Genomic DNA, 22,639 nt, shown 5'->3' on the forward strand with positions numbered 1-22,639 from the left:
TTCAGAAATAGCTTTGAGCTAATGAAGGGTGTCTGATATTCTTGCAGTCAAATTATGCTAATCTGGCATTCCAAAAGCAGCGTCCGTCATGTGATAAAGATGCAGATGTCTCTTGGATGGGTTTCCTCCCTGGGTCACGGTATCATTAGGATAGCTATATGCCAAGCCAAGAACTGCACGTGGCTTTGTCTCCATTTCAGACTAGGCCAGAAAGGCATCAGAAGCTTTTTCCTGGGAAAAAGCATACAAAGACCACCAAGCCTTGGGCAGGTGCAGCAAAAGAACAGAGATAGACAGATGTACACACACATCTGCACACACGAACACACACATCCCAGAGTCCCCAGAGAGCAACAGGAGATGTCATCATGCTTCAGTCTTCCCCTGAAAAAATGGGAATAGCTGAACAGCTGGCGAGGAAACCTGTGATGGGGAGATCAAATGCAGCTGTAGGTGTCACTGTGAAATGTGGGCTGTTCTAGTGATAATGTAGTGGTGGGTGTCCATGTACCAAAAAATGCTCTAATTTTTTAACTATGAAGTTGTTATTGACTGTTCTGCCTCTCCCTCATTTTCTTTTAAGTCTCAGGTCTTCTGCTTGTTTGCTTTTACCGACACTGGAACTTGTGCTCTGAAGCTGTCAGAAGTTGACAAAATACCTGTGAAGTGTCATTCCCTCTCCGCTGTGCAGGGATGCTGTGATCCCATAACAACATGGATGTGGAGAGTTTTCAGGTGAGTGATTTTAGATGTGTAGGAGACAGATAATCAATGCAGCAAGGCATGCCTGCCGATTAAAGAACTACACCAGAAGATCTTTAACAAACAGTCAAGTGCACGAGCTACACACGGAAAAATTTTGCTGAAAACTGTCCTAAACCATGGGTTCTGCTGATGGCAGGAGGGTATGTTGGCACATCGGGAGGGAGCCTGGCAGCGCAGGGTGCCCCGAGCTGCACCCTGCTCCAGGCAGCCCTCCTGCACACTCCCTCTGGGAGGGAGCTTGTTTTTACAACCCGGCACAGCGTGTCCTGGCACGGCGCCCAGCGGGATTTACTCTGCTCTGTGCTGAGCTGTGCAACTGCAGAAAAGGTTGCAAAAGCCTGGCCTCCTGGGCCACAACTTCAAAGATTTGCGGAGGGGCCTAGCGAGTGGGTAAGTGTGTAGCAGCGACCAAAGTCCAGTAACTCTGATTGCTCTGGGGTGGTGAAAGCAAGAGAATCATACGGACTGCTCACAGCAGCCAATGGGTGAAAAGTTATTGTGGAAAATTGAGACTGTGAAGCAATCCTTGTTATGTATTACATCTCTCATGAATGCTGCCTTATGTTCTGCTTCCCCCCAAAATGAAGGATCTCTTAGCATGTAAATACAATTTCGCCAGCAGTTTCCTGGGTCAATGGCTGCTCCGTTGTCACTCCAGTGGGCTACTAACACTTAGGTGACTTGAAAAATGAATCATGCAGCATCACACAGGGGCATGTTGAATCCACTGTTCCGAACTTTCCTGTGCTTGAATCATAATTAGTTCAACAAATAGGATAAACTAATGTTTAATTAAAATACAGCCTAATTATCCAACATATGTTTTTAATAGCATCTAATTGTGGCATTTTGAGTTATTTGAATTGCTTATACACTAAAAACGATCTGTAGGCTGGTGCCTGTTAGACCACTGCCTGGTTGCATTTTTTTAAAATTCCAGAGCAGTTTTACATTTGTGTGTGCTGCTTATGTTAGTGTCTCCTCCTGCAGAAGAACAGGCGGGTGCTGGTGACGGATGCTTATCAAAGCCACTGAAGATTTTAATCAGGGTCCTTTTCCCTGACTGAAGGCTAGAACAGGTCTTATGGAACTTTTTGGGGAGGAAGACTTCAGTGCCTCTCCTGCAGAGCTCACATTTGCCAAAGATCATGATACTGCTCAAAGCAACAGGTAAGTGCAAATGCCCAGCTGACATCACAGCTGTGTCGCAGGTTCCTCCCCTGTAGGCACCAATAGTTCATGTCCCAAAATGTCTTCAGAGAGGATCCACAGGTGGCAGTGACTCACCTATGAAGCCATGACAATGTTCAGCCCCCTCAGCTAAGCACTCCCCCTTCTTTTTGCAGCGCAGCCACAAGGCTGGCACACAGGTGAGCTAACCCTCAAATAAGCATTTGGTCTCTCTTGTACCTTTTCTAGGTGTTGCTGAAGAGAAAACTGCCTGCATCCTCTACCAGGCTGTCCTATGACGGCATTTAGCAAAGTGGTGGGATGCGTTACTGACTCCATGCAACAAAGCAGCTGATGCAGCAAACCATGGTTGAACAAATGGTGTTTTTCCTTAGCCAGATCTTTACTCCTTGAGGGTAAATGAATGTGATTGCCTGTTGTGCTGTAGTTAGTTGGCACTTCTGCTTTAAAAAAAATAGGTGGGAATATGTGTTGGACCTGAGCAGCAGCCCTGGTAATAGTCACGGTGGGGGGACACAAGTCCAGGCAGGGGCATAGAGAACCCTTTTAATACGAAGAGGGTAGAAAGCTTGGCTTGTTCCTCCTAGCAGCCAAAGATGGGTGAAGAAAGCTCTCCATCAGGACATCAGGGAGTGCTTGTTCTGACTAAGAAGGGAGACGAGCTATTTAGGCTAGAGGAAAACACTGGTATACAAAAAGGGCCAGAAATAAACTAGAAATTAGAAGCAGGTTTCTAACAAGTGGAGGATTCCAGGTCTGGGACTGCACTTTCTGGTGAGGCAGCAGTAACGGCAACCAAAAAGCTTATTGAGGGCTCAGCTCTTGCATTCACGCAGGAATTTATGCTATAGGGCTACAGCAGGAGGGCCCAGCTCAGCCCTTATGTCCTCAGCCTCCTGTCTGACAGGGCTCTGGCACCAAGCCAGTCATCTGCACGGCAGCACCTCTGACCTCCCCAGCGATGTGTCCCAAAGCGTGGGAGGAAAAAACATCTTGAAGCAAGAACACTGTTTTTGTGCTACAGTCCTTCAAAGTCCTAGCAAAGCTATGAAAAATGCCACAGTTTTGGAGGAAGGCAGGCAAGGCCATGCCAAGTCAGTACATCTCCTGCAAGTAGGACAATATGAAGTGAGGGGATCGTGAAGGCTGTGTGTTCCTAGCCCTGAGCCAGCCCCAAATTGTCTGAAGCAATATTTCATTTGCCTTCTCAGAAGCATCCAGAATCAACCAGCTTGGCTAGCCCAAGCCTGACTGCATGCAGTCACGTAAGTTTTATTTACCCACAACAGCATTTTCATGGACATTGAGTATTATTGGAGCCAGTCAGTCTGCTCTGGAGAGACACAGTGTTGAGGTAATGTCCTGTTGGGCTGCCATTAGCTGGTGTAGTTGAGAAAACACTGGTGAGCAGCTTTAAGGGCTGAGAGTCTGCTTTGTGCTTGCACAGTCTGACTTTTTTAATACTTTTCTTTGTCACTGCATTTCCAACTGTGCAGCCAGGAACCTCATGTTTTTGCTTCAGTAAAATAAATTGTGTTGTTGGCCTTTTAAGCTCTCTGTTGTTAAAAGTGGACTCAGCTGAACCTGGTAGGCAGCAAGGTTATTGTTTTCTCAGTGTGAGTGTTTCTAAGTGAATTGGCAGCATGGGCACAAACTTCTGGGCAGCTACCAGCCAAGACCAATTTGAGGGTCCCAAACATTGGGACATATTTCCAGTTGAACAGTTAAGAGCTGGAACATCATCAGATAAAAGGCTAGGACTATTCTCTCCTGGGCTTTATCCATCAGGTGGGGACCTCTCGGAGGCACAGTGGCTCTCCCAGGTTCCCTGGGTGGCCCCGGCTCTGCAGTCAGACCCTGTGAGGGTGCAAAGGATGGTTGGGTACCTAGAGGTAGGATGGGAACCTGCATGTGTTGTCTCTGGTTTCTTCTCCAATGTAAATTTTCTGTAGCCATTCCATGGAGAAAGCTGTATGCACCGGGTGATTTAACACACTCTTTGCATCTGTTTGCTGTTACTGAAGTTGCACATGTGTGTCATGGCCACACAGGGAAGGGCACTTGAGGAGCGGAGGTCGACATGTCCAAAGGCAGCCGGGAGGCTGCAATCCTTGTGAAGATCAGGTTTTGCACAAGCAGACTGGCAGAAAAGGATTGCTGTGGACTGCTACAGCAGGTGGCACACAGGCGGATCGACAGCAGATCCGAAGCAGGACAGAGCTGGGGATGGTTGGACACTTACAATGGCACACGTTCACATGGGGCACTTGACATCTTCGGTTTTTCTGGCTTACATTCCAGTGCAACCTTTTTTTCCAAATGTGGGCAGATAAATAGCTCTTCAGTGCTCTGAGCCTGACCCTGTGCCTGGGTGGTGAGGGACTGATGTGTTGACAGATTTTAGCCTTGAAATACAGAACTTCGTCTCCCAAGAACATCATGTTTCTGTTTGGTATGCATTTTCTCCACCCCTGCGTGAATTCCAGTGAAGAACGTTCTGCCACCCTTTGTTTGTTTTAAAATCGTAAAGATACCTAGATAAGTGAATTCTATTAAAGGAAGGTGATTCCCTGGTTTGTAAAAAAAACCCTGATATTTATTACCTGGGGTTTTTCCTAAATGAAAATGATTCCTGCAAGTCCCTGGTGCTTTGGTAAGCTGGGACATCCAAGCACACGAAAGGTGTGACATGCCTTTACCACCTCCATTCACAGCTTCCCAGGCAAGGAAAGAAAAAACATAGTTTGCGGATGATCGCTGATGACCATGGCTCAACCCCCCCCACTGCAGCTGCAGGAACTTGGGCACCTTCCAGCAAAGGCAGGGCAATGTAGCCTAATTCATATCATATTCATGCTTAATATCTCAGAGAAGGCAGAGATGTTGTGCAGGCTCTCCTTGCCTTCAGAGATGAGTGTATACATGATCAGGAACTGCAGCAGGGCTGCCACTATGCCTGTCAAACCCCCATGCTTAAGGATGTGCCTGCACTCAGCTCTCTGTGGAGTGTGACCTGCTTAAACACTGAGGTTGTTTCCAGGGCAGAGCCATCAGAAAAGGAGATGTCAAGACCATGTTTAGGATTTTTAAATTAGTTTTCTTTTTTTTGAAATATGTCTCGTGGCATAACTGCTGAATAGTGTTTTTTTTTCCTGAGCAGAGCAATCCCATGGTACGTCTGGACGGCAGTCCCGTACAGGAGGCAACCAGCCTGGGGAGGGAGGCGAATACTCAGTTTTGTTGCAAACCTTGTGGTGGCCATCGTTTCTCATCTGGTTATTTTATCTCTCTGTACTCCGGAAGAGGATCTTGACACAGACGGTTTGCAGAGCTGTTTCAGCTGTTCAGACAGCTCAGCCACAATATGTTGCCTCAAATTGTTTTGTTAAGCACATGCATCAGCTGTACTTGTTTGCCTTGAAGCTATGAGAACCACAGACCCTCCTGAGAAAATTCAGCTTCTACATAGACATAAAGAGCTTGACAGTGCTCTTGAATGTACCCTGCTGCACAAGGCAGTGAGCTGCAAACCTGCCATGGCCCATGAAGCTCTTTAGGTTTTAGATGATATCATTAGTTACTGCACTCCCAAAGCCTCGACATCTAGAAGCTGAAGCCAGAACAGCTGTGCCGCTTTATGTCCTTTCAGGATCTAGGTACTCCTTAGAGCTGCAGTGTCTTGGGGATGGGTGCTGAGACCCAGGGTTGCTGGGGGATGCAGGAGCTGATTCCAGAGGCAGGGACATACAGCAGGGCGCGGTCCCCGCTCGGCCAAGCCTCCAGTTTGAGCTGACGGGGTATTTCTGTGGGTGCTCGGTAGCATGAGCATGGGAGGGAGGGCAGGGACTGCTTCTGGCTGGCACATGCCATGGGAGACGCAGCTCCCGGTCAGCGCAGCAGCACTGAACCATGGTCATGGCGGTGTGTAAACATGAGGGGTGATGTTACCCAGCAGTCAGCCTGGCGCCGAATGATAGAGCAGAGGTGTGATGCTTCTCCGCTTAGCAGTACAAAAAGAACAAACCTCATCTATCTTAGAGTGAGAGCGCCATTGTCCCCTCTATTTAATTTTCATGCACTAAATACTGAATTCTGGCGGAAGCGATGCTGCACCTGCTTTCCTCCTCCTCTGCGTCCAAGCACAGATGCTGACACCCAGTGGCCATGGAGTTTCTAGCGCCTGTACGGGATGGAAAACTTCAGCAGAGATGCCTCAGCCGGTGAGATACAACTTCTGCATTTTCATTTGCTCAAGTGCAAGAGGAGTAAAGAGCTGCTGAGAGGTGCCAGCCTTGTTTTATGTCTTTCAGCCATTGGCCGGTTATAGTGGTTGAAACACTTCAAAATCTTGCATTCAGAGGCCAGTCAGAAAAATGAAAAAATACAAGGATGGAAAATGAGGAAACAGAAGGTAAACTGGTTTTCAAATTATTCTCTTGTTAGTAGCTTGAAATAGACCTCAGTGAGAGAAGGAGGGCGATTTTGTGAGTTCAGAGACCTTGGCATTCACCTTCCCTGTTTTGCTACTTCCCCAAAGCAGTTAGAATATGACAGATGCAAATTGATTTTACATTTCCCTGCAGCATGCACAGGATCATGCTTTCATATGTTTGACAAGTATTGACATTCTCTAGGGAAAAAAAAAACACTCTGTAGGAAAGGTTGCTTTTTATTCTTCAACAAATGGCTCTAAGACTTTATCAGTCAAAGACAGAAAGAAGACCCTAAACTCAAGGGTATGGAAAGGAGTTCTCTTTGTTTGGCAAAAAGACATGCCTCACCAGACATGTGGGGCTAAGATGGTAAAAGCACCAGGGAACCCAGACATGAGCAGGGAACAATAAGAGCGGAGTATGCCAAAGGAGGAATTTTGAAAGTGCTTTACTGAAAATATTAATTACAGGCTACAGCAAATGAATTAAACCACTGTAATGCAAATATTGTGTGAAAGAAATACATAATTAGTGTAATTCTATAAACAGGCAAAAAAAGCGTAATACTGAAATTCTAGCAAGGCTCAGGATGTTAGGAAGGACTAGCAGCTGGCCACCTATTAGGATTAAATTTTGCACATGCTGTAGATGTGCTGCTTGTGAGAAAGGGGGTGGGGGTGTCTTGCTGCTGCAGCGAGGACCCTCTGCCAGGGTGAGTTTGGTGAGCGGGGAGCCCCGTGGTGGGGCAAGCCCAGCTTTCCTTACCTAAACACTCCTGTAAAGCTGCAGCATACAGATACCATAAGTAGATGTACTTAATTTATCACTCTGTTACTAGGCAGGTTTCTAGGCAGGCTTCAGCCTAACTTTTATATTTTGTGGTTACTGAAATAGCTCTGATCTTTTCTGGGGTGAGGTCTAGCTGCAGAGGTACAACTTCCATTCCTTTGCCACCTCTTACCTGCACCCATTCTCTTTAATTCTTCTTCCCTTCTTACCTCTTTTTGGACAAAATTAGACTAGAAACTTTAACCCACCTTAAACCCATCCAGGAGGCCGGGGTTCCCGCACCATTCTTCCCACTCCAAATGCCTGTGCCCAGCGTTCCCACATGGTGAAATGGGTGAGATCACATCAGATGTACCCAGGGCAGCAGGGTGGGCTCTAGCTGCCCTCCTCACTTTTCCTCTGCGGGAAGTTCACAATGTACTCATGTGGTTTTTAGTAGATGTTTAAACTTCTTAAGAGGTTGGCAGAACATCAGAGGCCTACCAGGAGTTATTTCCAGTAATAGCAAATCTCAATGGGACTCTTTCCAACAGTTTTCTCTAGTGCTTTTTCTGGTTTTAACCATTATTATTAGTGCAGTAACTGTTGCCCTGGTGGCAGTTCTGAAAACCCATAACCCAAATGCTACCCAGTTCTGTATGTGCCAAAGTCCTCTAGTTCCTGAAAGTACCCAAAAACCCTAGAACAAGCTTGGCTGAGCATCTCTGCTCACGTGGTGTTGCAGAGCAGCACATCCAGGCTTGGTCCTCCCAGAGATTGCCCTGCCCTGATGGCCTATCACTCTGCAGGGAGGCACACACAGGCCAGCCTCCAGAGCAAGTCAGAGCAAAATATTTGCGCTGTGCCAGCCAGGGGCAGCTGTGGTGAAGGGCTGTGCCCCTTGTCACTGCAAAAATCCCGCTGGAGACCAGAGGGGGAAGGAGGGGGACTCTCTGCACCTGGCAGGAGGGCACCAACCAAAGAACTGCTCTCTCCCATCACACAGAGGAGGAAATGCTGTCCTGAGCCTCCTGCATCTGGCCTGTTGTATGAACCATGCATTCCCTTGAATTGCTCTGATGAGCATGTTTTGGAGATGTCTGCAGGCCGAGTGTCCCTAAGTTGGGGTGGGGCGCTGCTTCTGGGCCAAGCCAGCTTTATTCCTGCTTCCTTTTGCCTACTGTGTTAGATCAGTCAGTGCCTTGCAAGTCCAGCTCCCTTCTCCAATTCTAATGTGCTGCATTCATCAACGTAAAACACAGTATTTCAATGCCTGTTGCATGCTTATGGGTATTTTTAAATGTAAAGTCATCCCATGCTGGCTGGCCAGAAGCCCCAGGAGACAGTAGAGGCAGAGGTTGTGTCTCATCAAAATAACAACAGCCAGGAAACTTCATTTCTGCTCCAGTCTGTGCATAGACCATTTTTTTTCTGGTGCTCTCCTCCTTTGGTTGCTCCCCAAATAATGTTGGGTTGTTGCCCATTTAGCAGTGGAAGCAGCTGATAGTGACTGAATAATTTTGCAGTTGGATGTGTAAGACAGCACTTGCTGTGTTGATTGGATTAGCATGGCTTTTTACATAGCTGATTGACGCAAACTTGATTTTCTCACTGAGTTTCCACTGTTCACTAGAAATTCCCAGTTTGAATAAATGCTTCTGCAAGAAAATATGCTTTCTGGGTTGTTCAGATGAAATGAAAGCACACTAAACCTCTGGGTTTTAGTTGGTTAGTTCTTTGACCAAAAAAACCCAGAATGGGCTTGGAGGACAGTGTCTCATCTAATGCTGACCTTTTTTAAATTTTTTTATCATCATCATAAAGAATGCTTCCTTAAAAATCAGTCAGCAATCTCATCAGCTGAATACATGGTGCTGAGAGACATCTTGGGTCCTTCATTGAATTCTAGTACCAGTGCCAGCTTCCTAGAGAAGTTCCCACACTGTCTTTGCCAGAGTAACCCTCACTTCTCTGAAGCATCTGTCCTTTGCAGTAGCTGTGATCATGCCTTTTTACAGCAAAAGTTTCTCTCCAGGCCTCCCCACTTCAGCTTTGCAACATATAAGGCATATCGGTTAACGAAATAAACAGTTCACAGAGCTCACATTCAGCATTCAGGTGCTCTCAGCAGACTGAGTATTTGGGAGCTAGGAAGATGTGGTGAGAGCGAGGTGGGGTACAGTGGCTAGATGCAGGCGTTTGTACCTAGCATTGTGAGTGAGGTGCTGCCCTTCAGTGTGTGTCCTGTTGACAGATTTCTAGAGTCCTTAAATAAAAAAACCAAACCCACAGAGGAACATGTTATCTTTATTCATGGCAGTTTCCACTGCCTCCTTTTTCTCCCTTGTCCTGTTACCAGAAATGGCTCACTCCAGAGTCAGTTTAAAACTCCTCCAATGTTTTCCTGAGCCCGCTGAGGACTCGACTTGCAACAACAAGCCCCGCTAGTGGAAGCAGGTAGAGAAGACCCACGTGGGCTATAGAAAGCTCAGGGCTTCTCAGCTGTCCTTGGGATGATGTTCTAAGAGCAATCCATCAAACACAAGTAGTATGGTAGTCGCAAGCAGAGTTAGCATCCCACAGATGCATGCAATGGCTTTCCTGCTGGGGATCTGAAATGGGCACAGACTGTTATTCCCAGCACTAAGAGTCAGCTGGGGACACACTGCAGCATCCTCATCACACATCGCTGCATCCGAGTGGCAATGCAGGAAGCATTCGCTTTCCACAGTTTTCTTGCTAGCATCTACACTTTGTTCCAATTTCATAAATCAAAACATTTGAAAGGTGGATACAAAACAAAGATGGAGTGTGTGTCTCCATGCATTCAACTACCAAGTCTCTGAGGACAACACACAGGTATTTCTATAACCAGTTCTCCTTCATCAGTGATGCCTTAAAAGGCATATTAGAAAAGCTATCATCTACTTGCTTACGCTATACGGTCATAAGGAAAAGATAAGTTATCAGTACTAGGGGATCGGTTCTCTCTAAGTGATCCTTCAGACCTGAAGAAAATGTTATCAATACCAATAATTTGGATATGGGCAAATTCATCCACTTCATCTGCTTTCCTCATGTGCCGTCATTGACATGAATGCAAATAACTGGGATGGGAGCACAAAGAGAATGAGGCCTTAGCCCATAAAAATGGCTTTTCTTTAACACAGCCACTACAAATCTCTGCTGCGTGAGTGGTTTGGGGCAAGATAATGCTACTATTTATGCTGCTGTGCATGCAAGTAACTTTCCTGCATTTAACAGAAGTCTGAGGTCGCATGAGCAGGATTTGGGTCTCTGCTGTGAGTTTATGGGTTGTTGTAAGGCATTTCATATCAGGAACAGCCACACTTACAAGGTTGTTTCCTCAAAATAAACTGTTGTTTGGTGTCTATTAACATTTGGCATTTAATATTTAATACGTTTTAATTTCTAACTGTAGTCTGAGACACCCACATAAAAGCACATTGCATGAACAGGCTGCCTTGGTGCTTACCTTTTCTTGCACTGGCCAATCAACATAAATATTACGAGGCTACTTGACAAACTCAGAATGACTGGAATGAGGATAAATAGCTGCTTGTCCTCTTTTCTGGACACTGCAAAGATAAATGACAGCAAATAAAAAAATGCTAGCTTCCAGAACGGGTCATATTACCTCTTACAAAGCTTGGGCTCAGATGCAAACTCAGTGTGTCCACATTTGTTACCCTTTCTTTCTTTGTTTATTTATTTATTTATTTATTTATTACAGATAGATCCAGGTATATGTTACTGTATCGGGTAACATACTCCTTCAGCGTAACATATATCCTGCATACATATGTAGGCACCACTATGTTACTCTTCCCTGCCTTCTGCACCTTGCAGCAGAGCCAGTGCACACAGGGACAGCCCTATAGAGCCTATGGGGTGCAAAGGTGCTGATCCGTAGTGTGGGGCAGCCAGGAGGATGCCCTGTGGAGAGACACCGAGTAACGTGCCCTCTCTTGCAAAGCAGTCACTCCTCCATCACAGCTGTCTTTGTGCAGCGGGGAAAGGTGCTGGTGCAGAAGCATTAATATTTTGGGGCTCGCCAGCTAAGTGCACTGGAGATGCAAAGCTGTAGGAATGGCTGTGCTGCAGTAGGTTGACACTGTAACTAAACCAGGATCCCAGCTCCAGTGCTGGACACCAGCAGATGCTCATGGTAGCCACTGGCACTTGGTCCCAAACAAGCTTTATAAAGGATGTAAAAGAAATGCTGGTTACTTTGGATTCCATACCAGAGAAACACTCCTGCGTCCATTCACTCCAAAAGCCCTGGTCAGCACAGAAAATATTTGTTCTCCCCCTGACACGAACACATGAAATGTGGCTTTGATTTGCTCTGGAAATTGTTAAAGCGGTCTCCATTTGGGTTGACACAGACTGAGAAACAAAACAGAGAGAACAAATGTCAAGGAATTACATGTCACCACCAGTAGTTCTCTGGCATGGCCAGATGTTTCTGAACATAATCTCCAGGCTCTGCAAACCCTTGGATTATGTTTTGGCAGTTTTAAATGATTTCATAATAGTTTTGGACCAGCTAATGCCAAGAAGATGACAATGGAGATGAATCTGAAAATACATACATTCTGGGAGGCACCATCGTGTATGTTGCCATTTCTGCCTGTTAATTTATGGAATCTTTCATTAAATTAGCTAAGACGACTCGTGTAGAATATAGCACTAAAAGAAAAAATTTCCTTCAGATGCCCCCTATGATTAATTAGTTCTTGCCATTTTTGCTATCAAAACTGCACCTGGATAATGCACAAGGAAAAAGCACCATGCATAAAAGACATGTTGTGTCCCAGGCCACTTCTTTGGAGAGACTGGAATTATAGTTTCATTGGACCATCATCACCATTTCCATGATGACAGCTTTCTGAGATAACAGGCTGGAGGCCTGAGAAAGCAATTGCTCAGAGACTCATGCTGGGATGTGTTACTGCTAAAGCAAATGCTGCGGCTGGAGGTCAGGGTGTTAAGTAGGAGCACGTACAATGGAGCAGCTGGTCAGCACCAGATAATGTCTCTGCACAGTCCGTGCACAGGGTAGCTAACACCCCATCTGCAACTCAGTGCGAACCCCAGTTTTCCGGTGTGCCTCCTCGCTGCCGGCCATCAGGCAGGGCCCCCCACCCCGAACCCCCTCCCTGCGGCACAGCGCGTGCGTCCCTACCGCCCAGGCAGCCTTGGCCTCCTCCAGATCTTCTGCCAGCTGAACCTCGTACTCCAGGCACTGGGGCGGCGTTTCGCCACCCGGCGGGCCCCACGCCACGTGGAGCTCCTCAGATGCCGACATGGAAACCACCAGCTGCTTCGGGGGCGAGGGCTTTGCTGGGGGGGCAGGGAACACAAAGAGAGACGGTCAGGCGGTGCAATCGAACAGCTTCTGGTGGGAAAGGCTTCAGTTAATCACTGCCAACCCCTGGCCCTTTTCCCTGTTGATGGGTTTTCTGAGCTCCCATTGCTATCAGCCATGATGCTGCAGGAGCAGGATGTCACTGAGGCTGGAGGGTAGTAGTTTTATTTTAACGTGACACGTGGGCTGGGCTAGGTCCATTGCTCTGAGCTGCGGTGCAGGGGTTTTAAAATGCTGGGGTGTGAGTGCTGTGCTTGGCACCACTGCGCCCTGGCGCTGCGAGGGCAGCCTTGGCCCCTGCAGTAAGACACTGCAACAGTGTTGGCCTGATGCTCTCTGCATCCCAGGAGAGGCTCTGGTTCATGCCAGATGCTGAAAACCACACATGAAGCACATGGCAGCACTAATTGAATGCAGAAATCCTGCTTATTAGCCCAGTGGCTTAGCTGGAGGACTAGCTATTTATCCCTCTGGCATTTACATGTGGGTAAATGCATCAGCATGGTAAGTGCCCATAATAAAGAGTGCATATATTGGGTTATACGTCATGCTGTGTTTTGCTTCCTTTCCCTGTCTCTGATGGGTTTGAAATCCACTTTTGCTCTGGCAGACCCCCATCACACCTTGCACTCAATTCTCCCCAGCCCTTAGCTTGGTTTGAACAGAAAATCCCAAAGATCTCTCCTGTGGTTGCAGGAGCGGAGCAGTGGTTTCAGTTCCAGCAGGAGTATATGAAGCCACCTCTGTGGTGGTGCTGCTAGAGCCAAAAACCCCATAGCTGCTCTGCCATCTGCCCAGCAGACCATTTATGTCCCGAGTTGTCCAGCTGCCAAGCACAGCACTTGGAGGCACCCACTGATCCTCCAGGGTGCGTGCTGAGTGGTGGTGCTCACTTGCAACCACTGCTGGAAACTGAAGTCCTGTGTGGCACATGCCACAGTCCCTTCTCCAGGGGGAAATCCACCCAGACACATTACAGCCACCCATCTACAAGAGCACACATTTGTTTGAGCCCCCTTGTGCAAGACGTGAGCCTTGGGTTCGTGGTGGCCATGCGGGTCCCCAGAAAGAGCCCCAGTGCTTTCCTGCCAGTGTTACCTAGGTTGTGAAGGCGAAGGGTGACATACAACGGCCGTAGCAGAGTGGCTGCTGCTGAACCATTGACACAAATGCTCAGATCCTTATATTCTGCCTGGCTCAGATTTTGCAATACGCAGCCGATGTTTATATCATGATCCTGAATATAGTCATCACACTGCACTGCATGGCTCAGTCCCTCGTACCTAGCAATGTATTAGGAAAACAGAAAGAAAAAAAATAAACACAGAAATGGCAGTCACTACTTGGATAAGGCCTTTTTTTAAGATTGGACCTGTCTCGAGTATTGCCTATATCTTACCCACACTTTGCCTTTCACAAGTGATCCAAAGCACAGTGTTATGCATCTGTCACCTGGACTACTGCTATGGGAAAAGTGTGGGGAGAAGAAAAAAACCAAAATAATATGCACAGATGGCTTCCCAGGTTGGTTTGTAGGCTGTGTCAGCCTCTCCCCATGCCCATTGCTGGAGCACAAGAGGCCTCATGAGGTGCCACTGTGTGAGTGAAGCCGGGGCAGGATCTGGCCCCTACTCACAGAGACAGCCATCCTCCCATGCGGCACTTACGGCAGCATCAGCCGCCAACTCTGGAACTGCAGAAAGGTCTCCTCCCAAGCCAAAATGCAGCGGTTTGTGGCAGGTGACATGTCCCATGAATGTAATGAGGGTTAATGAGCTGCTGTAGCTGATTGCTCGTAGGTCCCATGCATCTACATGGACATGTAATGGAAACCCAGGGGTGGGAGCGAGGAAGGGTTCTGCTGGTTATTAGCTAATGTGCAACCACAACCCGATCCTCTCAACCTGCCTCCTGTCTTTGGGGGCCACTCCCCAAAGCTTAGCTGCTGGCCCTGTCCTGGAAGTACTAAGTGGTGTTTCATATTACCTTTTAAGACTCCTGCTGGTTAGTGCCTGGTTTTGTTACAGGCAGTTTAAGGGTGGGTTTGCTGGGGATTTTTTTTGTGGTTTTGGGGGTTTTTTTTAAGGAACAAATCATGAATTTCCATGGTTTCCTTCAAGCAGACCTTTGTAGTTAGCAAAATGTTTTTAAATCAGTGTTTCTGCTTTGAAGACTATTTCCAAGAGTTACATGGAAACTCTTTTTAAAAAGCAACTATGATTTTCTACACGTAGCCCAAAGGTGTGAAACCCAATGATTTCCTAACTAGTCATCCTTACCATAGTGTCATAGCAATTGAAGCACAAATACAGCATTTACTTTGCCCGAAACCACTAAGTCTGGCTTTGTTTTTCTTGCAGAACAGAATCATCAGGCAACAGTATAAAAGAAATGACTGAGAAACATGCATTATTACTACCTTTCGGCAGCATGTTTGCTTGTATGAAATGTGCTAAGGCTATGAAAATATATTTGAAGACTAAAACTGTTAGTTGCCAAGAAGCCCTGCTCTTTGTATAGGTTTCACTGAGCTTGGTACCCTCCTGCTGAATCCTATCTTATAGAGATACATGCACTGTGATCAAGGGAAATGTGCAGCCAGAATGATCCAGGTATGTTCAGCAAAGGGAAAGCACAAGGCTTCGTGATGGACAACATGCAGAAACCACTCCACGGGTGTGAATAAAAGGCAAAAGAGGAAGGGAGAAGGCACTCCCTGTAGAAGGTCAGCACGAGCCTGATTTTAAGAAAGGAAGCAGGGATTTGGTATTTCCTTGCCCAAAGGCACATGTTGCTTGGTGCATTATTTCTGCTCATTCTGGGTGGATCATGTAATAGCATTGCCTGAGACGTTCACTTGATTGCTGCCTGAATGTTTTTCTATTTTGCTGAGACATACCAATAATATAGCCCATAATGTACGCCATGAGGAGCGAGGAGACCTGGTTGCCAAGTGCACTTGAGGTATTCCCAGTCATGATAGACACAGTGAAAATTCTGAACCTCTGATTCCAGTTTTCCTGTCAAATGAGAAGGAAATAACCACTATTTAGCAATGTACCAGTCAGGCCCAGCAGAAATATCATTTTACATCTTTGAACAATTGTGCTGCAGTTGAAAGACAAAAAAGCAAAAGAAAAGGCCAGTCACCATTATTAGTTTTGCTGCCAAGTGCTCTGTTTCCTATAACAGCCAGTTCACTGTACCTAGAGCAGAAAGATGCATAACTGACCTTTTCATTCAGCCATGGAGCTCGTGCAGGGCAACCCAGCAGAGCCAGGGTACGGGCAGAGGGAAATGAGCCCCAAGGATCCAGTAACCACAACCACAGCCAGTGGAAGCAGAGATGCTCTGGTGTCTTATACTTCAACAAGCCCTGCAATGGCTTATCCACCCAGCAACCCTCAGGCCAGCAATGGTTCATGCAACAGGCTCATGCAAAGTGCAAAACTACACCAGGTGCTGAAGGCTGCTCCTAACCTTGCAATGGGACCTGAAAGGTAGCATAAATCCAGTCACTTTGCACCTCCACATCATCAGTACACCGTCCTTCCAGCAGTGTTTGCACCTTCACTTCAGCAGTCCTGCTGAGGTCAAATCCAACTCTGAATTTTAGCTTCCTAGTAAAAATAACCTGGTTGAAAGACAGACTTTATAAGCACCTCTTTTGTCACTAAGTGGACTGCAGAATTAGCTACCATTGCTCCTGCTCTAGCTGTGAGTAGGCTCATTTGTGTGCTTTAATGGTTCTTTACATTTCTGTCCTGCTTCTCGTGCCCAGTGCTTCTCCAGCACTCTTGTACCACCTGCTCTGCCCAGCCTCACTGGCTTTGAGTCGCTCCACCTCACAGGACACCAGCAATGACAAGACAGAGCAGACTGTGGTTCAAGGGATCCCCACCAGCCAGGAGCACCGGCGAGGGTCTGGCGAGGAGACCACTGTAAATCCAGATAACAGGCACTTGTTTGTGACGTGAGGTAATCAGAAACAGAAGGAAGAAAGAGTCTTGTAACTGATGGTTCCCACGGGAAGCACAACCACACCCTGCGAGCACGGAGCAGCAGCCAGGCAGCGCAGTGCAGGCTCACCGCTGCATGCCGTTGGGCTTAGCCCTTTGTGGGACTTTTTGAGCAGCGCCTCTAAAGGTATTTCTTTTTTTTTTTCCCCCTCAGACTTACTCCCCCTTACTTTACGCAAGGGAAAAATAACAAGAGTTGTTGGCAAGAGTTACAACAAATGACGAGAAGGAGAAGGTGTCGCATTAGCCCAAGCAGGAGAGAAGTAATGTGCCGTAAAATGCATACATGTGCTGCAGCAAGAACTGCAACGGCACAGCCCACAGTCAAGCTTTTTGTCAGCAGTCCTGGAGTGTAAGAAAGAGCCATGTTGAGCCATGTGTTTCTAACAGACATTGATGACTCTTGCTTCCACTGATGTCCCATGGATTTTTTTTCAGACTGACTCTTCTTTGCGACCTTAACTGGGGTCAAGGTTTTGGCAAGGTACCAGAGGTGTACTTTTCTACTTTTTTAGATCTGCCTTGTATAAGATACTTTTATTACATGTGATTTATGGAATTGTTTTATAAAGCTGCATTTTTTTTTCCTCTGTGCTTTTTAAATCCTAGTTAAAATCATCATAGAAGAATCTGCACAGCTGCACACTGCTGTGTGGCTTGGAGAGTGATGTGCGTCATGACTGATGTCAGGTCAAAGAGCCTTGTTCCATGCTCTTGCAATTACAAATCATAGCTGAAACAGCATGGGAGGTACCCTGCTCTTCCACCTCTGCAGGTTCCCATGGGATGGCTGGGCCAAAACCTGTTTGTGTGTAGCTGAGCACAGCCTGGCAGCCTCTTTGGGTTGGGGGGAAGGGGTTGCAAGGGTGGCTCCCATGAGAAGCTGCTAGAAGCTTCCCCAGCTCCAGGTTGGACCCGCTGCTGGCCAAGGCTGAGCCCATCAGCAATGGTGGTAGTGCCTCTGGGAGAACAGATTTAAGAAGGGGAACCTGCAGTGGGGAAGGAGATTGGAATGTGAGAGGAACCCCTCTGCAGATACTGAGGTCAGTGAAGAAGGAGGGCAGGAGGTGTGCCGGAGGAGGGGATGCCCCTGCAGCCCACAGTGAGACGGCAGGCTGTCCCCCCCCAGCCCGTGGAGGGGAGCGGGGGAGCAGATGCCCACCTGCAGCCCAGGGAGGACCCCACGCCGGAGCAGGGGAAGAGTGAGGAGTCCTCCCCCTGAGGAGGAAGGAGCAGCAGAGACAATGTGTGATGAACTGACCACAACCCCCATTCTCTGTCCCCCTGCGCTGCTGGAGGGGAGGAGGGAGAGAATCTGGGAGTGGAGTTGAGCTGGAAAGGAGGAAGGGGATGGGGGAAAGTGTTCTAAGGTTTGGTTTTACTTCTCATTATCCTGCTTTGATTTGAATGGTAACAAATTAAATTGATTTTGTTTTTTTCCCCAAGTTGAGTCTGTGTTTTGCCCGTGACTATAATTGGCGAGTGATCCTCCCTGTCGTTGTCTTAACCCACAAGCTTCTCTTTATATTTTCTCCTCCTCATCCACCTGGGGCGGAAGGAGTGAGTGAGTGGCTTCATGGTGCCGGCTGGGCGGAAACCGTGACACAGCCTTGGCTCTGCTGCCTTGTGCGGATGAAGCGGATGACCAGCTCATGCAGGGCATGCCGAAACCGTTCACAGCAAGAGGCTGGGATCCACAGCACTGCTAACCCAGTGTGACTGCTCCTTCTCTCTCTCCCTGGTCTCTGGAGTTGGCAAGCTGTCTAGCACGCCTGCTTCAGGATTGTGCAAAAATCCTCCCTTTCTTTGAGGACACCAGTCTGTATTTTGGGTTGTTGGGGGACATCCTCAGCATTTTTTTCATGTGTTCCTCAGTACCTTGTGCCAACCAAACAGCTTACTGATGTGTTTCTCCTCTCCCCACTCCATTTACCTTCCTAATCCTGCAGCAGCTTTCATCTTCCAAGCACTCCCAAAATACATTCCTACAACCCTTCCTGTACTGTGCCTGTCTGCTATTGTGCTGCTACACATCAACGAGAGAAGACTGACAATTTTATCATAGAGCTGAGTTAGAGTCAACATATCTAAAAGACAAAAGTAAATGGTAATTAGAAACACCCTTCTGGATAAAGGGAATGTTAGAGCATTAGGCTAATTAATTAAATTTAATCTTTCATTTATTCACCACTTTGCATCCCTAAGGATCTGTTGACACTGCGTTTCAGTTCAAGCCCCATAAAGACTTTCTAAAACATGCAGTGCCTTTTACAATGAAGAATGCTACCAAATATTATTGGATTATTTTTGGCAGCAAGCACCACACCCTCTGACAGAAATAGCCCCATCTCTGGCTGCTGCTGCTGTTACATTTTGAAACACATTCTTATCTGGCAAAAGATTCAAATAACTGGAACAGTCTGGCTTTTTCATGGAAAGCTGGAACTGTTTTGGTACCACTTCTCCTTCAAATGCAAACATAAACCTATGCAGAAACTAAAGGCAGAACAATAGCCTGGATTTAAGAGGAGTAAACCGTGCTTTGTCTTACCTTCCAGTCTCTGTCACCAGCATTGCGGTATTCAAACCTGTATTTTACTGTGCATTCACTGAAGGTTTGTACATTGGTTGGAGGTTTCCACTCTATATCGAGAGAACCTAAGAGTCCAGGATCAGTGATCTGAAGGTCTTGTGGAGGAGCAACTACATTGAAAACAAAGCAGAGGGTAAAACAGAGTGTCAATGTAAAGAAAAAAAAAAAGTTGTGACATTTGAGGAGATGACAAATGCAGCTGCTGGATGTGGAGGGAAGCACTGCTGGTCCAGGTCCAGCCCTGGCTACTTAATAGCCTGTTCTCAACAAACAGACATAAGCTGTACTCCTGTCTACCCCCCAAAACCCAGTTTTTGCTGATGCTCAGAGGAAACACTCAAGGACCATTGAAAGACACAAAGAATGCCACGCTCTTTCAATTGACACTCTTTCAAGATGTTTTAAGCAAAACTACTGTTCTGGGATGACCTTTCAAGTCCTGTATTTGCTTACTTTTAACTCCTAATGTTTACCACTGTCAGGACAAGTATCCTTGCAAACATTGTATTCAGCACATACACCAACATAGAATGACAGATCACAGCATGCTGTCAGGGAAATTTATATTCCTGAACTGTAACAGACACAAATCACCCATATTTCTTTAAATATTCCTTTCAAGTATATTGAAGATTAATGAAAAAACAAGACAAAACCCATGCAGAAGCAGAAAAGCAGAGAGTTGCTATACAAAAATGTGCTTTTACAGTCAATCTGGCTTTTATTAAGCTATTGTAAGGTGCTGCCATATGTTAATAAATCAGCACATATTATGGATGAATTCTGTACTAAGACATGCTTCCTAAAAGCCCAGCTCTGTATGGACCTGTCATTCACTTTGCTTCTAAGGAAACTTTCCCAAATGAAACACACCTTAGGCAGCAGTCTTAAGATCCCACTTTACCCAGCATGAAAAGCTCCATGGGAGATTTGTTGTTACGTTAGATGGCAAAGTAAGATATCATGTCAATGTATTTAGGGGGGTGCTGGGGCAAGAAACAATAGACTACAATAATTTGGAGAAAAACTAGATTTTTTTTCTATTTTTCTGTGTAAGTAAAACACTCCCACCAGCTGTGAGTCCCATGAATGCAGCCTGGACTCAAGAGGGTGGTGGTGGGCTTGCTCCAGCGCCAGGGGCAATGGGGCATGGCCCTGCATGTGCGACATCTTGTATTCAGCAGCCCCATGTTCCTGCAGGAGGCGAGGGTCTGATCTCGCTATGCTACGACAGGCACAGATTTTCCAGCACGAGCAGAGGAGGGGGAATAGGGGCACAGGCAGCTCTGCCTGTGCAAAGAGAGCTCAAGCTGGGCTTTTGGTGACCATCAGAGGTAGGGGTGAGGTGAGGGCATCTCACTCACCTCCTGGGTCTTGGCAAACATGCAAAGGATCCAGGAGAGGGATAAGCAGCGTGGGGGACAGCAAGCCTGTGGGAATGGCACTTGAAGACCTGCAGCTGCTAAAACATGACTGAGTGGCTCATCCAGAAAGGCCATTTATAGCCATGCCAAGGAGGGAAGGGAGAGAAGGCGAAGAAGGGGTGTTCCTCCCACCAGCCAGCCTGGGCTGAGGGCCTGCCAGGGCCGGCACGAGGGAAGGTTTCCACATCGCGAGCGCACCATGTCCTAGAGTCGAACCCTGTTATGGTGGCTGGCACACGTAATTTCCATAACAGGCTGGCCGAGGAGATCTGCTGCCAGGGCTGCAAGCTGGACTCGCCTGCGCTCAGGAAGCTCCTCCTGAGTGGATAAATGCTGAGCCTTGCAGCTATGCAAACAAGGAAGCAAAAAGCTACTAGCCTTTGTCATGGGCCTGGTAATAAGCTGTCAAGAGAGGTTTAGATTGGTCAAAACCAGAATTTCTTACTGGAAAGTTTCCATCCTGAGCTTGAACAAGACAGTATTATTTTTTCAAAACAATTGCAACTGTAAACAGCAGTTCTTGCAAAATAATTTTTGAATGGATTTCAGAAGGAATGGCAAAGCTTCTTTCTGGGATGTGGCTTGCGTTCTAGAATTTGATTGTTTTTTAAATGTCAGCACTGCTTCCTGCAGTTTCAATATTACATGACAAACCAGCTTCACTCACATCATTCATACAGAACACAGGACTAGAAATACTCTGGTTTGTTACTGAGTCTTGAAGGAAAGCTGCTCCTGAATGTTTCTTGAGGAAAAAACACCCAACAACTTCTCTACCTGATTTGCATGGTGGTGAGTCAGGTAGTGATGTGCTGGCTAGACAGCCACAGCCCTCATGGCCACCCGCTCCTGGCTGCCATGCACACTCACTCGAACATCGCAGCTTTGATGACGAACTGCCTGCTTATCCCCAGCTGCCTCCCGCTGCCTAGCCCCATGCCATGTCGTGCCTTATGTGGTACAAGCAGCAGGCAGGTTTGCTATTTTCTGCCTATTTTGCCAGTGGAAAAATGGCAGCCTGCCACGTGCTCCCCATATCTTCTATGTCTGCACTTCTCTGTGATGGTCAGAGAGGTGCAGGCAACTTCTGTGTTTTGAGAAGCCCATTTTAAAGGCAATGCTGCTTTGCTTGGCGTGGCAGCGGCACGTTTGCTGGCAGCTTTCTATGCATGCTGGCTGGCAGGACAGGAGCCTCTCAGTGCCCTCCTGGCCAAGTTTTCACCTCTCCACCATGCAGCAGCTGCAGCAGGGATGGCCAGATCTACTCACCATCTCTCTGAAGAAGAAAAGCTTTTGGGTGCAAAGTCCCAGCTCCCAGAGGGCCAAAAGGGCTGGCAGGTGCAGTACAGCAAAGAGGTGCTCAAGGGCTTGAAGCAAAGGGTGCTTGAAGTGCCATTGCCATGGATCATAGCTTGCAAAGCAGTATTTTTTTAGAAGAAAGTATTATTCTCCAGTTATGGATAAGACTTGCATTTCTTACACCTAGCACAGTCTGTTTGTCTGGAACCACATTCAGGAGCATTTATGTATCCACGTGGTATTTATATTTAATAACTCTATATCAAACAATATACCAAAGGCAGCTTCTGGTCCTTTTGAAGTTACTCAGAAAAATATCCACTAAACACACAATATATTTACACAATTGATTACAGGTTTATAAATCAGCCACTTACTTGCTGTAACACACACAAGAAAAGCTTCAGTTGAAGGACTAACTTCATAAAGGGCCCCAGTTAATGTGAAGCCTACGTTATGCAGCAACGCGAACAACACGCCGGGTTTTACCTGTGGTGTGGGAGGAGGAGGAGGAGGAGGACGACGGACACCACGCAGCCCCACACCAGCACCACGGAGAGCATGTAAAGCCACCGGAGAGCCATTCCGAGGTAGGACGGCAGGGATTCCTGCTGGAAGGTGTGTGGCATCAGAAAAGCAGTCCTGCAGCACGTGTGCAAGGAGGCTGGAGAAATAAAGCAGTGTTGAAAGGCTTCAGCACATCGGTGGGGCCCTGGCATTCCCTCTGCAGGGTGAGCACTGACAACAAGTGCCTT

General features: G+C 47.1%; 1 protein-coding gene and 1 long non-coding RNA gene across 3 annotated transcripts in view; one reads left to right on the forward strand and one right to left on the reverse strand.

The window, feature by feature from the left end:
* The first annotated feature begins 5,804 nt into the window (after positions 1–5,804).
* On the forward strand, positions 5,805–18,013 carry LOC138690731 (uncharacterized). Of its 2 annotated transcripts, XR_011329503.1 has the most exons (3): positions 5,805–6,176; positions 6,267–6,367; positions 14,910–18,013. It is a non-coding gene; the product is annotated as an uncharacterized lncRNA (long non-coding RNA). The 2 variants fall into 2 exon arrangements; XR_011329502.1 differs by having other exon boundaries at positions 5,805–6,367.
* LOC104320748 (interleukin-13 receptor subunit alpha-2) overlaps positions 9,447–22,639 on the reverse strand; it is a 14,390-nt gene continuing 1,197 nt past the window's right edge. The window contains 10 exon segments of the mRNA XM_069811358.1: positions 9,447–9,769; positions 10,654–10,756; positions 11,423–11,567; positions 12,367–12,524; positions 13,648–13,832; positions 15,449–15,569; positions 16,030–16,183; positions 19,120–19,271; positions 22,374–22,401; positions 22,403–22,548. Of these exon segments, the coding sequence (XP_069667459.1) occupies positions 9,727–9,769; positions 10,654–10,756; positions 11,423–11,567; positions 12,367–12,524; positions 13,648–13,832; positions 15,449–15,569; positions 16,030–16,183; positions 19,120–19,271; positions 22,374–22,401; positions 22,403–22,548 (1,235 nt within the window). The 3' untranslated portion in view covers positions 9,447–9,726.

The sequence above is a fragment of the Haliaeetus albicilla genome, chromosome 23, assembly GCF_947461875.1.
Source record: "Haliaeetus albicilla chromosome 23, bHalAlb1.1, whole genome shotgun sequence".
Lineage (NCBI taxonomy): Eukaryota > Metazoa > Chordata > Aves > Accipitriformes > Accipitridae > Haliaeetus > Haliaeetus albicilla.